This window comes from Cydia amplana, chromosome 19 (assembly GCF_948474715.1).
Source record: "Cydia amplana chromosome 19, ilCydAmpl1.1, whole genome shotgun sequence".
In the NCBI taxonomy this organism is placed as follows: Eukaryota; Metazoa; Arthropoda; class Insecta; order Lepidoptera; family Tortricidae; genus Cydia; species Cydia amplana.
The window spans coordinates 11,336,835-11,351,490 of record NC_086087.1 but is presented as its reverse complement, the minus strand read 5'-3'; the positions used below and the strand labels follow the sequence as shown (position 1 = coordinate 11,351,490).

Sequence of the window (14,656 nt, the reverse complement as noted above, 5' to 3'; positions counted from 1 at the left end):
CACAGTTAGTCATATTTTCTTCCTTTTCAAAATACCATTACTTTCGTCTTGCTTACATTAATTTTCATTCCTTTCCTTTCAAAAGACCCATGCATTCTAGTTACCATCTCCTTATTATTTTATTTGGGTATTCTTTAGTATGCTATATTCTTTGCTTAATCTAAAATACTTTAGTGTGTTATATTGTATGTTATGAAGTTATAAAGCATGATCTGACCAATCGCCCGCGTTATTCTGGACATACCCTCGGTTAGACTTGAACTGCAGAAGGCGGGACTTGAGTCCTCTTCGCGGCAGAAATTTGGGGCCTCCTGCCGTGCTAGCACATATACATTTGTGTTAATGCGAAACATGGCGCCGGTGAACCAGAGCTATATTAGTACTAACTAGTTAATAGGTTATTACATATAATGAGTTATTATTTTCGCATGCATTCCTGTCTGAATAAACTATCGATCACGCTCAAGCGTCCACACTTAGTCGAATTTTGCAAGTAAATGTTAAGTTCGAATAGCGACTGCAGCAGCATTACTGTTGCAACGTTACTCCTGCAGTGGTGACGTGGGCGATGATGATAAATTTTGCTGCTATCATTACTGCATTACTGTCCCGATGAGAACGTACAATATGTCACTCATTTATTTATTTTTTCAATGGAATCGACAGTGACGGCGCCCGCGTCCACGATGGAACAGTTATGTTGAAGCAGTCGCCATTCTAATGGACCTTATGGCTTAATTAATATAATATAAGGTCATGTGGGGTAAGAGAAACAATATAGTCCGGCAAACACAACATGTCAGTCAATAAAGAACCAGGAAAATTATGCTCATCCCATTCTTTTGGGCGCTAGTACTAGCGTAAGACAAAGACAGTATGATTCTTCCTGTCTATGTTTGAAATGAGATAGTCCGGGGCGAACTATAGTTTATTTTACTCGGGGCAATAGGCAAGTGCTTCTCTCATGGCCCAATGTATCTCTCACCCCTTGTAACCTTATGTCCTTTATGTTGGCGCAGCCACATTTTGTCGATGCCAAGTGGCTACAAACTTAACTTAAACGGTCTTTACATAATAAACTAATATGTAATCGGACGAATACACCGAAATGTGATGTCATAAGGAGTATTAATAGCAGGCATAAATTATACATTAACCGCGTTATTCATAAACGGCTGCTAGCTTAATCAGTTGATGATCGTCGTTTGTCCCTATCTGTCGTTATGCCATAGAGAGGGACAAACGACGATCATCAGCTGATTAACTTAGCTGACGTTTATGAATAACGCCGTTAAATCTAGTGAAAAGCTTTTCCCACAGACTATATCGTTAGTCAGTTTTAGTGCATTTTAGGATCAGTCTATATGGTAACTCTAGATTTGATCTAAATTCAGAGCACTAGTGCAATAAAGCTCCTGCGATTTCCGACCAAGAAACGCCTCAGTGTAGAATGTACACAACACCGCATGGCGACGCAGTTACTGGGTCAGATAAGTTTGCTATAGAATTTATTGCCCGCTGACGCCCTGGCGATGGCGTTAGCCCCTGTATCTAACGCCTGGGCTAGAGGTAAAATCTATGATTTAAAGGCGATTTTACAAAACCTTTTAGCATTTTTTACTTTTTGATTTTTTTCCTTACAATCTCGAGTTTCTCATGTTTGTGACTATTTTTACAAATATGACTGTTCAAAACCGATAAAAATATTTATCGTATTTAATTTTTGCGAAATTGTTAATTGCTATGTGTAGATACTTATATGATCAGAAATGACGTAACTTTAGTGGCTTATTACTTTAGTGATAAAACAATTCGAAAGTAGGTAGATATTTTAAAAGATTCTTATTTAGTAATTACTTAATTATAATAATTGACCTTCGAATCATACGTCTATCAGCTTTTACTGCCATAATCATCAAATTTTAAATATAATAGAAAATTATGGTAGAGATAGGATAGAGCGCACACTTCTTTTGCAAATGTATGAAATTAATTCATACGAGTCTACACGTCATCAGATTTTACCCTATGAAGATTTGTTACAAGGACATACCTAATTAAAACTACCTATCGTTTTTTTTATTTTTATTAAGGGTTTAAGTTTATAACATCGCAGTTAAATCTTTAGTTATTTGCGCAAATATAACAACATTTTTTAAAAGTATTTACGTACGTTACTCGTATTGTACATTCAATACTTAATGAATGCGGTCTGCAATGCATGCTAAAAATCTTTTATTCATTTCCTGAACACTTAAAATAAGAATTTATATGTTTTACGGGTGTATCATAAACCTATATTTATTCAGAGCGAAGATTAATTTAGAGACATTTTGGGTAAATGATGTTTGTGCTTTGTCTTGTTATTTAATATGAAATGTTTAAATTTATTTTATTGTCCGTGATATATGAATTTGACACCTTAAAAAAACTGATTTTACTTCAATAGTTCTATAGCTTTGATTATTGCTTGTAAAGTTTATTTTAAGTTAAAACGGTAAATACTTTTCATACAAATATTGAAGAGAATTTGTTTATTAATTCAACCAGAAATAATGGTAAGCAAAAAAATACTGATTCCACATTAACCATCTCTAACGGTAATTACATTTTCATATGGTTTATAACGATCATTCGAAAACCAATTTTATTCCAATGGAGTAGAATTTATTACTGAATACTGCGTTCAAGGATCTTTCTAAGAAAAGTAATCTCCTTTCGTGTTTAATATTAAACAGTTATCAGATCATGAAACAGATATGGCATAAGAAGGGACCAATCCTTACTTGCTTGCGAATTCAAAACATGTTTTGGGGAAAGTATTCGAATTCGGATTACCATTCATAAATCCGATGAAACAGGAAAGGATCATTAGTAATCAAATAATTGAATTATTTCTCAAATTCCGTTATAAAGTATAGGTACCTATAGCATTTTTAATCAACCAAGCGTTAGTCGTTAAGGAAATCCAATTAAAATTGGGAAGTATTCCGTAATCACTCTTGTTCCAAACTGCGTTTTAATTCTGAATTCTTGAAGAGCCATTTGTGAATTAATTTCGGCTTGTTAGCAAATACTTTGGACTCTTTGGAGTAAATAAATCGCAAAACAGAACACAGGCGTTATGAAATAAATTTTAATGTTTGTCTACTGTACAATTTTAAGGTACTATTGTAGTAATCAAATGGAAATCTGTTTTCATAACTCAGAATAAACAAAATCGTAGTGGCCTAAGCTGATGAACGTGAAAACACTAAAGTATTCTTAGTGCTTATTAATGTCTATCCTACCCAATTACACCATTTAAAATTTCATAGCCAGTGCCCCATTTTACAAAATCACAGATACTGTAGTATTGCAGAGAAATCTGACCCGTCTACGAAGTTTTTATGCAGGGGTGATCAGTTATTCCTGCAGGTAACTGAAGTTTTTTGCAAGATGTAAAAGCACAGGTAAATTAAATTAGACACTTCTAAAACGCTTAAATGTTGTTGGTGTTGTAAATTGTAAATTTAAGCCTCGGAAACTGCCCTCTGTTAGCGATGTTGGTTGCTCGCTCGGCGGGCGGTAATTGCTACTTTATAACCCAGAGAGCCTTGTTAGGTAATTATCTACATAATGTTACAATAATAACTGTTATTTATCCAAATTTTAGCCATAGTATCAAGTTAAAAGTTCATATTACATGGAGTGCTGGTGTCCAAGTAGTATGAAATTGCACTCTACAGGTAGGTACTACTACCCAATTGTTCCACGAAACTGTAAAATTCTCGACTCCTCGCTCGGTTCGTCTTGCCATTAACACAAAATTTGTGTCTAAAATGACCTGACACTAATGAGTGTCACGATACTTCGGCCGTACTATTAAACTAGTAAGAATTACCTTAACTTTCTTTCTTTGGTTTGAAATGTTACTTAAACCAAAGAAACTATCATATACTCAAAGGTTAACTGGAAAAGATCCCTCAAAAGGATACGTTCGCCTTTGTACTCTTACTTTTTTAATGTCTTTTTGTACAATAAAGAGTTTACTACTACCTACTACCTACCTACTTCTAATGTTAGGACTACATTAATTTGTTATTCACTGCTCTACATATGACTCTACGTTAAGTAAATACTTACTCGGCATTGGTTTCTGGAGTGGGGAGGTCTCCGATGGTGGTGAGTGTGAGGGTGGACCAGTAGAGGGATCCCAGGTACTTGCGGGTGAGCGTGGCGTAGTCTCCAGGCCGGTGGGGGTAGGCCCAGTCACCCTGGGGAAGAGATATTGGAATGAGTTACTAGTTACTAAACCAATTTTAAATTTAATACGAACGTACTTTTGACGCAGGTGCGCCCATTATCCCGACGGGGATAAGAAGTGATCGGTGTGTAACTTAAATTCTTCTACAATAATTCACTTCTAAATGATATTTAGATTTTTCAGTAATGTTATAAGCGCTATGATTACGGAGTACCTAGCAACTCCTGAAAATAGCACGTAGTCTTAAATCTAATGGTATTGGATAGGTACGAGTACTTAAGAGTCCTAAGCAAAGGACAGCAGAGTACAATGCTAAGTAAAATAATGGAGAAAATCACATATACTTTCGTAAGTGTACAAATATGTTTGAGTTTTATTAGCAAGTATTCCGCCGGTTTTCGTTACGTAATTATGAGTAAGTATGCGACATAATTGAATGTTACTGAGAAAAAGCCAAGGAAAATGATAAGAAAACATAAACTCGATTACTCTGTATGCCGCACTTTCCCAGAAATCATTTTTATCTTGCTTAGGTACTAAGAGCTTCGCCATTTTGATAATTTCTGACGTACATTACGTTAGAATTTATCATTTTATCGGTATAATGACATATTCTTTTAGGTACAGTACCCGTACCATGAGTCGCTGACAGTGTCAACACAGACACGTCTAAGTAATTTACTTTCGCGCTAATATGTCAGTACGAGCGAGATGCATAGAAAGTAGGTTACACTCACGCTAGCGTGTATGTCAGTACCAAACGGTAGTAGCCACACAGGTACTTTTCATCCAAACTAATTCAATTCAACACTTCACCCTTAACTAGCAAGAGGCAATTTAACGACCACATACGGGACTTCAAATATGTGTTCTATATTCAGTGAATAAGACTGCCATTGATATTTAATTGTCACTTTTGAACAACTATCAACCCCGATAAAGTAAGTTGCAAGTAGCTAATAACGTAATTAAAACCTATAAAATAAATTACCGTGCCACAATTATTTCAGTACCAATACATGGAAAATGGAACCCTTAATAACCCGTTTTCCTTACAGAAAGATGTTTCGATAGTAATAAATTGTTACGTAACGTCTATCCATTGGAGCCTTAAGGGGGCCACTGATTAACAGTCCGCCGGACGGTATCGGCCAGTCAGTTGTTCGGAACTGTCAAATTTTTGTTCTAACTGACAGACCGATACCGTCCGACGGACTGTTAATCAGTGGGCCCCTTTAGAAATATAAATATCCTAGATTGAACACGACTAGTGTTCCAGATTACTTATTATACAGGGTGACCATTGGATAAACCCTGAAATCCCACGTAGGGTTGGTTCTCAGGAATGCTCTAACGTTAATATTTTTTTAATAAGATCAAAAGATAAAAAAACAACGCGTTGCACTCAGGGAGTGCCGGCAGAAGTGGAAACTCAATGACTATTGCAAAATGCACTATGTATAATTGAGGTTAACGCCATCTAGCGTTAGCGTTAATTACTTGAAACCCCTAAGCACATCACTGTTAGTACTCTAGTTATATTAATACCAGTTAGAACGAAACTCACTAGATGGCATTTAAATCAATAAAGAAAAACTCAATGGCATTACATGTAACAGTTTTTCGATCAGGTCACGTGTCCGTCTTACGGTCACGTGACCGTCTTACGCTGTCTCGAGTTTAACATTTATTCCCCACCTCAAAAAGTGCACAGCACCGCTAAAGAAGTTTTCACTTTAAAAATATTTTTCAAACAAAAGTTATTTCCAATAATCGACAACAAAAAGGTCAAAAATCAAAATAGGCACTCGTACTACTGTATTAATCATTGGCAGTGCTTCTGACAATTTGTTTGAAAATGTGCAGCAATTATGGCATTTGTCAAAAGTCTGAATCTTATTAATGTCATAAATAAAAAAGATAATCAAAACGGTCGAAGAAGATTTCATACTATTTATTACCTCAGGAGCTACTAACACATACAGGTTGCTCCAAAGTAAAAAATCGTAATTTGTTAATTTCTTCGTAACCGCTACACTGATTGTTATGATACTTTGTATACTCTTTCTAAATACCCTATGCATATGTACATTTCGGTTTTATCCAATGGCTAGGGACATTCTGTATAAGTTACGAGGGTAGCTCCTGACAGCTGTGAAATGCTTCCTCTATACAATACGAGGTAGATACTTTAGTCGGTATAGTATCCGAGATAACACGTGAGTTCCGTGTGATGTGTCAGGAAAGGAATTAATCATAAGTTTGTGTGAATTGCGTGTCTAAAGGACGGTTGTATGATATATTAGTATTTGTAAGTTACTTGTTTGTTTATATATCGTAAATATATTATTTTATTTTATTAAGTTGGTGCTTAATTAAAAATATATATCAAATACGAGTTACTGATCCAAATTTAGTCTTTGTTTATCAAATCGGAATGATTCCTAATATCGATATAGACAATATAAGTAGGTTTGAGTAAATAAAATTGTTATCAGTTATTATTAATATGTTAACAAACGTAATTAGAACGTAATTCAAGCAAGTTATTATTATGATAGATATAGAGTTTAGATTTGCATGCTTCCATAGGCTTGTAGGTTTATTTTATTATGTTTTTATTTAAAATTTTACATTTCGGTTCCATTTCTAGTTATAAATTCATGAATCTCTTCTGCACCAACATTTATGTCTGTTTGACCCAATGGTTGACTGGTAGAGAATGGCTTTTGGCATTAAGTCCGCTATTTGTACATTTTTATATCTTTGTGCAAAAAAGTAAAAAAAATTGGCTATGGTGACTTACCATCAGGCGGGCCGTTTGCTTGTTTGCCGCTGACGTGGTATAAAAATATAATGATATATTTGTTAACCAATGTTCGTATACGTCTTAAGAAAAACCGTTTCAAAAGCGGGTTAACTAACTTGGCAGTGAGCGCCTATAGCATGAAAACAAATTAAATGTAAGTTAAAAAAAAAATAACGAATTTGAATGTAGAATAAGTTTGTTGTAACGTTATTTTGTTTCAGATGAGTCCTCTATGCTATAGGTAGAATTTAATCTAAGCACAGAATAAATAATAGTACTAAGTACAGAAGACTCTCTCCCTAACGGCTCGGCCACGACTTTACGCGACTGGCGACGGCGGCAGCGACAACCATAGGTGGGAACGAAAGATCCGATCGCTGTGTCTAGCTCCAACCTATTGTTCTCGCTGCCGCCGTCGCAAGTCGCTCAATGTCGTGGCTGAGCCGTAACAAAACGCGTCTGTTACGATCAGCACAGATATGTGACGTCCCACGGATAAAGGTACCTTATGGCACTTGGCGCTTACGCTATTATTAACGCCGCTCCGCCGCCGCGCGCTATTATTATTGCGGCGCTAAGCGACGTAAGCGCCAAGTGCCATAAGGTACCTTTTGCCGTGGAACGTCACATATGGCCGCTAGGTGGCCACGCGCTTATGGCTTTCCCCAAAATTGGGGCGGAGCGGATGTACTTTTAGCTACCTGTAGCAAAGCGACGAAATCGCGGAGTGAGCCACGCCTGATCTAAGGTAAGTAAGTATAGGTACATTGGGGTAACTTCGAAAGTGGTATATTTTGAAAATGGTAAATATTGACTAAACTACTATGTAGGTAAAAACAGTATATGCAGTAGCGTTATAATTTTTTTCACATAGCTTGGCTGCGGTGACAGCTGTCGTCTCCATACATTTTATAACCTTAAAACGTAAAATTGTATTGAGATGACAGCTGTAACCGAACCCACTATGTGAAAAATATTATAGTGTTGCTAAAGTATGGGCTGGTCATGTCTGCCGCATGCTGAATGACTGGGTGGTGGGTGCCCCGTGAGTCGAACCGGGGATCCGGCAGACCTCGTCGGCGATGGCGGGATAACTTAGACTCCTTTTTGAGCGACTGGCCAGATGTAGCTCAAAATCGGGAGGAGTGGAAGAAGAGGGGGGAGGCCTTTGCCCAGCAGTGGGACACAATAGGCTCGCAATAAATAAATAATAAAGTATGAAGTGCTTATGGAATCACCTCGCTCGTACTGACTAGTAGAGAGATGCATAAAAATGCGTTGCGTTGCGATGCGTTTCAGCATCGCTTCCATGTTAACATATTAACAAAGCCCTTCTCAGCTCCTATGAACTGTCCTGTAGTTAAATAAAATCCGTTTCAAAACCGTCACAAAAGCTCATCGTTAAATACGCGGGTTAATTACTTGGCTGTGAGCATCTATTATATTGCTGATTACCCACGACTATCAATTAGAGCCCTAGCTGATTCTGCTTCAACAAATTGATATGGTTTTCAACTTTTAATACTTACCGTAAAAGTAAAACTTTGACCTTTAACATAACTTTTCCCACCGCGTCACAGAAATCGCTTTTACTGAACTGTGACGCGGTGGGCAAAGTTATGTTAAAGGGAAAAGTTTTATACTTTTACGGGACCACGGCGGTAGCAAACAAGCGTCCAGACTGCCTGATGTTAAACAGCCACCTATGGGCGCTTGCAACTCTAGTGGAGTTGCCGACCCTACAAGGATTCATCATTGGGAGCACTGGAAACCATGGTCACCATCAGGAACACAACACTACATGCCTAAGGTAAGTAGCATTGCTATTATGGCTGTGGTACTTCCCCAGTTGGGCTGCTACAGATCCGTACGAGATCGTATTTCACTGTGCCCTACGCCTCCGTTGGCTGGACGTAGTTTAAGCAGATATCCAAATTCATTAAGGACATACCATAGGTGCTTGGCATAGGTACCTAGCTGTAAACTTATAGGTACTTGTGTTTGTTTAAATAAAGAATACCCAGGTCCATTTAGATACGACCTTGAGTCATCATCAGACAGCGCCAATCACCGTAAACGGCTTACACTGATTGGCAATCATTTACTCTTGTGTTTGTTTAAATAAAGAATACCCAGGTCCATTTAGATACGACCTTGAGTCATCATCAGACAGCGCCAATCACCGTAAACGGCTTACACTGATTGGCAATCATTTACTTAATGCAATCAGGAGTCTCATAAGGCATCTCGCTCGCACCATAGAGAAAAAAATACATAGAGTGCTCACTCCATACATCAGTTTTAGTACCAAAAAGACTATTAGCATCTAGCATCGAGTAGCGGAACTATCAGTACTGCTACTTGACAATAGATGTAGCACCGACCGGAAAGTCTTATGCTGTTGAGATAAGACTTTCCGGTCGGTGCTACATCTATTGTCAAGTAGCAGTACTGATAGTTCCGCTACTCGATGCTAGATGTAGACACTGAAATTAATAGTCTGAACTGATGTATGGAGTGAGTACTCTTGTCTTTATTTCTCTATGCTCGCACTTATTGGCACAACAAGGTCGTATCAAAATAAGATGAAATCATATCAAATTGTTAAATCCGAATCGGCTTCCTAGAGATAGCATTTCATGACCAGTATTTAAATGCTAAGCTGTCGTTTCAAATGCATTTAGACTGGAATTAACTACAGTTCTATTGAAACGCTCCGTTTGAATTTGTTAAGTTTTCAGTTGATAATTTGACACAACTGCCAAAATTGGCAAGAAAAGAGCCACAATCGATTAAAATAGAAACGTTAAGGCTGGCGTCCACTAGACTCGCCGAGGCGAATCGAATCGAATCGCAAATAATTCGCCTCCTATATTTCTAATGCAACTGCGTCCATTGACGATGAGCGCGTCAATGGACGCAGTTGCATTAGGCTGCGGTCGTACTGCAGACGCCGCACGCAGCCGACAACGTCACGTCGCACGCAGCGTCTGAATGGTGTGAGACGCTGCGTGCGACGTGACGTTGTCGGCTGCGTGCGGCGTCTGCAGTACGACCGCAGCCTTAGAAAATATAGGAGGCGAATTATTGCGATTCGATTCGATTCGCCTCGGCGAGTCTAGTGGACGCCAGCCTTTACTCGACTTGTATGTGTAAATTTGTATAAAATTATACAAATTACTTGGTATACTTATACGAGTGCCATTACCAGTACCATTACTTATAAGTACTTATTTTGTTATTGAATAAGTACTCATACAAATCGTGTGTTATCATACCTACATGTTTGAGAACGGGACAAGTAGGTACACAATTTTGGGATAAATAATTATTTGTCAGTTTGTCCAGACAGCACTAACCTTTCTCCAGGGCTTGTGATCCGCACAGAGGACTCGGCCAGGGCACAGGATTCTTCCAGGTATCCGAAATTCACAATGTTCGCGGAGCACCACACAGGCGTTTAGGTGCATGTCTTATTTCGTCTGTCTGTAGGTGTCAACTAATTAGAGGACCGCGCGGGCCGGGGGTGTGGGGGGAGACAAATCTGCATGTATAGACACATGTATAGGTAGTATTTTGAACATACCCCCGCCCTAAACATCACCATGTTTACGAGAAAAAAAATTTATATATACTTCTAGTAATTTGTTGCATTCTGGAATGGAATAGGTTAATTGACAGGTTTGTAAACGGGTAAACGAATAATTCTATTGGTGGGTCTGGTCAGAACGCCGGTAGCCGTCCGGACCTGTACAACGCGCACAACGCCATCCTTCCCAGGACGGATTGATATGATGCGACCGCGTCGCCATTCTAACGGAGGAACATTATCTTCCCTGAGGAGTACTAAGTCCCCAACGGCGGGGGGGTCTGTATAGGATGCCCATTTAGGCCTTGTCTGCAAGGTACATAGATATTCTGTTTGCCACCGTGACCAGAAATGTTGAAACATCTGTTGCACCAGCTGGAATCGGGTGAGTTTATTAGTTTTAATATCCTGTAGCGGATATTCAGGAATGGCAGTAAGGGGTTCTCCAATAATAAGGTGTCCCGGTGTCAGAATCTGAAGATCGTTAGGGTCTGGCGATAGGGGGCACAACGGCCGAGAATTAAGGGCCCCTTCAATTTTCGTGAAAACCGTCGTAAGTTCTTCATATGTGAGTGGGGTATCTCCGACTACTCGTTTTAAATGGGCCTTTGCCGATTTTACGGCCGCTTCGAATAGGCCGCCCCAGTGAGGGGTGGTCGGGGGATCAAAAATCCAGGTAATATTTCGTTTTGCCATCTCTGAGCCTATTGTATATTTATTAAGGTTTAGGAAATTATGAACTTCAATAAGATGATTGTCCGCGCCTACATAGTTTCGTCCACAGTCTGATCGTATAAGAGAGGGTGAACCGCGTCGAGAGGCAAAACGTGTAAGTGCTGCGAGAAAGGCTTCTGTAGTTAGGTCCGAGACTACCTCGAGGTGGACCGCTTTAGTCGCAAGACACACGAATATACACAGATAGGTTTTTACGAGTTTCCTATTACGCACCGCTTGTACTTTCGTATAAAATGGGCCAGCAAAGTCTGTACCAACTCCTTTAAATGCACGTGCGGCTGTTACACGGTCTTTTGGGAGGTCACCCATGAAAGGTTGTTTCGCGATGGCATTTAAACGATAACAAGGCAGACATTTAAACACAATATTATTTATTAGTCGTCGAACTGACAGGATCCAAAATTCACGGGCTAGTATACTATGTAACGCGCCAGGTGGGGCATGCGAGTTTTCTTTATGGTAGTACAAGATAAGAATTTTCACGAAATTACCAGTGTTTGGGAGAAGTAAAGGATGACGCGCATCGAATGGTATATCAGCGTGCCGTATGCGGCCACCTACTCTGATTAAACCGGTTGTGTCAAGAAATGGGCTTAATTTTTGAATGTTAGGGGAACGAACTGTTAATCCACGTTTGAGGAGATCAATTTCTGTGGGGAAGGAGGTCATTTGTACAAGCCTAATGAGGAAGACAAGAGCATTTTTTCTTTCAGTTACAGTCAGGAAAGGGGAAGTTTCACGATGATTAGGTGAGCGAGCATTTTTATAAAATCTAAGAATAAAACCGGTTACGCCGATTAGTTTTTGGAATGAGCTGAAGCGTTCTAGCAGAAAGTCAGGACTTGGAATGCAACTTGCACTGGTGACTAAGAGACAACGTAGTCCAGGAAGTTGTGCGATCGGACATAATTTGTCAAATGGCCAACTAGATGGTGGCTGTTGTAGCCACTTCGGGCACCACCAGAGAGGGTGATTTAGAAGCGCACGAGGGGATAAGCCCCGGGAGGCGCAGTCAGCAGGGTTGAGACTGCCGGGAACATGTCTCCATATAGATGGGATTTCAGCATTTTTAATCTGAGATACACGATTAGCTTCAAAAGTTTGAAGTTCATGTGGTGAAGTATTAAGCCAGGCAAGAGTAATTTGACTATCCGTCCAAGCATAGATGGCGTCTAACACTATTGACTTCTGCAGACAGGAGGCAACGTGTTGGACTAATTTTGAAAGGAGCGCAGCTCCCTGCAATTCCAGTTTTGGAATTGTGAGACGGGTCCGAACTGGGGAGACCTTTGTTTTGGACATTAACAAATGAACGGAGCAATTATTTTGTTGATCTACAGCGCGAAGGTAGATTACGGCAGCGAATCCAGCCTCTGAGGCGTCACTAAAACCATGTAAAGTATAAGTCTGAGGTTTCGGGGGAAAAATACATCTAGGTATTGAAATCTGTTTTATGGTATTCATCAGCTCCTCAGTAAATGTTAACCATTCGGTCGTTAGTTCTGGAGTAAGTGGGGCATCCCAATCAAGGCCCGAAAGCCAAAGCCGCTGGATAAAGACCTTGGCCTTAAACACGATGGGTGAAATCCAACCGCTGGGATCAAAGGTACGAGCTATCAGAGATAGCACCTTCCGTTTAGTAGGATATTTATCACAGTCTACTCGCGTCGTATATGTGAATGCGTCAGTCACGGGGTTAAACTGGACTCCAAGGACCGCTACTGTTTGGGGGTTTTCAACATCTCGGATTGTATGAAGCGGTTGGAGGTAATCAGGGGGGAGATCATCTAACAGTTCTGGCTTGTTTGAAAGCCATTTCCGCAATTCATAACCGCCGGCACGCATTAAAGATTCTAATTCATTTTTAAGGTCACGAGCTTCTTCAAGGGTTGAGGCTCCTGTCAGGCAATCGTCAACATACACGTCGGATTCAATTACCGCCGCTGCACGAGGGTACTTGGAGCGTTCTTGTTCCGCCAGTTCAAAAAGTACGCGGATCGCAATGTAGGGGCTTGATCGCAAGCCATAAGTATTGGTATTAAGTTCATAGGTAAGGAGAGGTTCCGAAGGGGACTCGCGCCATAACAGTAACTGAAACCGCCTATCCTCGGGATGTATCCACGACATTCGAAACATCATACGGATATCAGTAACAAATACAATTGCATGCCTACGAAAATTGAGAAGTATATGGGTAATATCCCGCTGTAACTTAGGGCCTGTGTGTAAACACTCATTAAGAGATATTCCGTTTGAGCTTTTACTGCTGCCGTCAAAGACTACGCGAAGCTTTTCACTGTCAGAAGCTTTAAATACTCCGTGGTGGGGTACAAAATAATGCTCTACCGAACGCAAATCTACGGAGGATATTGACATGTGATTTAACCTCTGATACTCGCGCATGAATTCAATATATTTAGATTTTAGCCGTGGGTTCATTTGTAACCGCTTTTCTAAGTTAAGGAATCTTTTTTCAGCTATACCGCGGGTCTCACCGAGGGAGGGACGATCACTTAGGAAAGGCAATCTTGTCACGAAGGTACCATCAGAGTTTCTAGTAGTGGTGGTCTTAAAAAATGTCTCACATTCAATATCTAAAGGGTTGGGTTGAGGTGGCTCAGGGGGTTCCTCTATTTTCCAGAATCGCTCAACGACTTGAGTTAAAGAAAGGGCTGTCATAGGGGGCTTTAAACTAGGGAGATTCGTAACTGGCCCAGATATGATGTAACCAAAATTAGTTGATATAGCTGTTAGACCGCAGGGTTGTAGCTGAATTACGTCGGGTTGTAAAAAGGATCCAAAAACGTCAGCTCCTAATAAAACATCTATTTGGCCGGGTTTATAAAATAAGGGATCGGCGAGGTGCAGTGATCGTGTTGCTGATCGGACCGATAGGGGCAGTTCCACATCCGGGTGGATACCGGCAATTGTATCTACGACCATAGTTGAGGTAACCGTAGTAACTGGTGAGGAGGAGTGAACAGGCTTGAACGTGACAGGGATACAATCGCGTATTGTCAAGGCGGGAATATTTCCAATGCCATAAAGTACCATTGGAGATGAGGGGGGAGGGGTTAAATGCACATTGAGCCGGGTTACCGCTAAATTACAAGTAATCATACAGCCTTGAGCACCATTATCAATCAGAGCCCGTGCTTCAACGTAATATCCGTTAGAGGTTTTCATATGAATAACAGCAGTAGCGAGTACGACCAGATCTGGGTTTATAATTATTGAAGCACGAGAAGGGAGCGGGGGAGGGGGGCTGTCTAGTTAT

The 14,656-nt window shown here is 40.0% G+C and overlaps 2 protein-coding genes across 2 annotated transcripts in view; one reads left to right on the top strand and one right to left on the bottom strand.

The window, feature by feature from the left end:
- Positions 1 to 14,656, bottom strand: part of LOC134656855 (uncharacterized) — a 494,896-nt gene that overhangs the window by 17,602 nt on the left and 462,638 nt on the right. The window contains exons 10-11 of the mRNA XM_063512379.1: positions 4,126 to 4,256; positions 245 to 319 (exon numbers count right to left, since the gene is read on the bottom strand). Coding sequence (XP_063368449.1) covers positions 245 to 319; positions 4,126 to 4,256 — 206 coding nt within the window. The remainder of the gene's footprint in view (positions 1 to 244; positions 320 to 4,125; positions 4,257 to 14,656) is intronic.
- The window catches only part of LOC134656957 (protein D3-like), a 385,106-nt gene that overhangs the window by 87,439 nt on the left and 283,011 nt on the right, over positions 1 to 14,656 (top strand). The gene's annotated exons all lie outside the window — the stretch shown is intronic.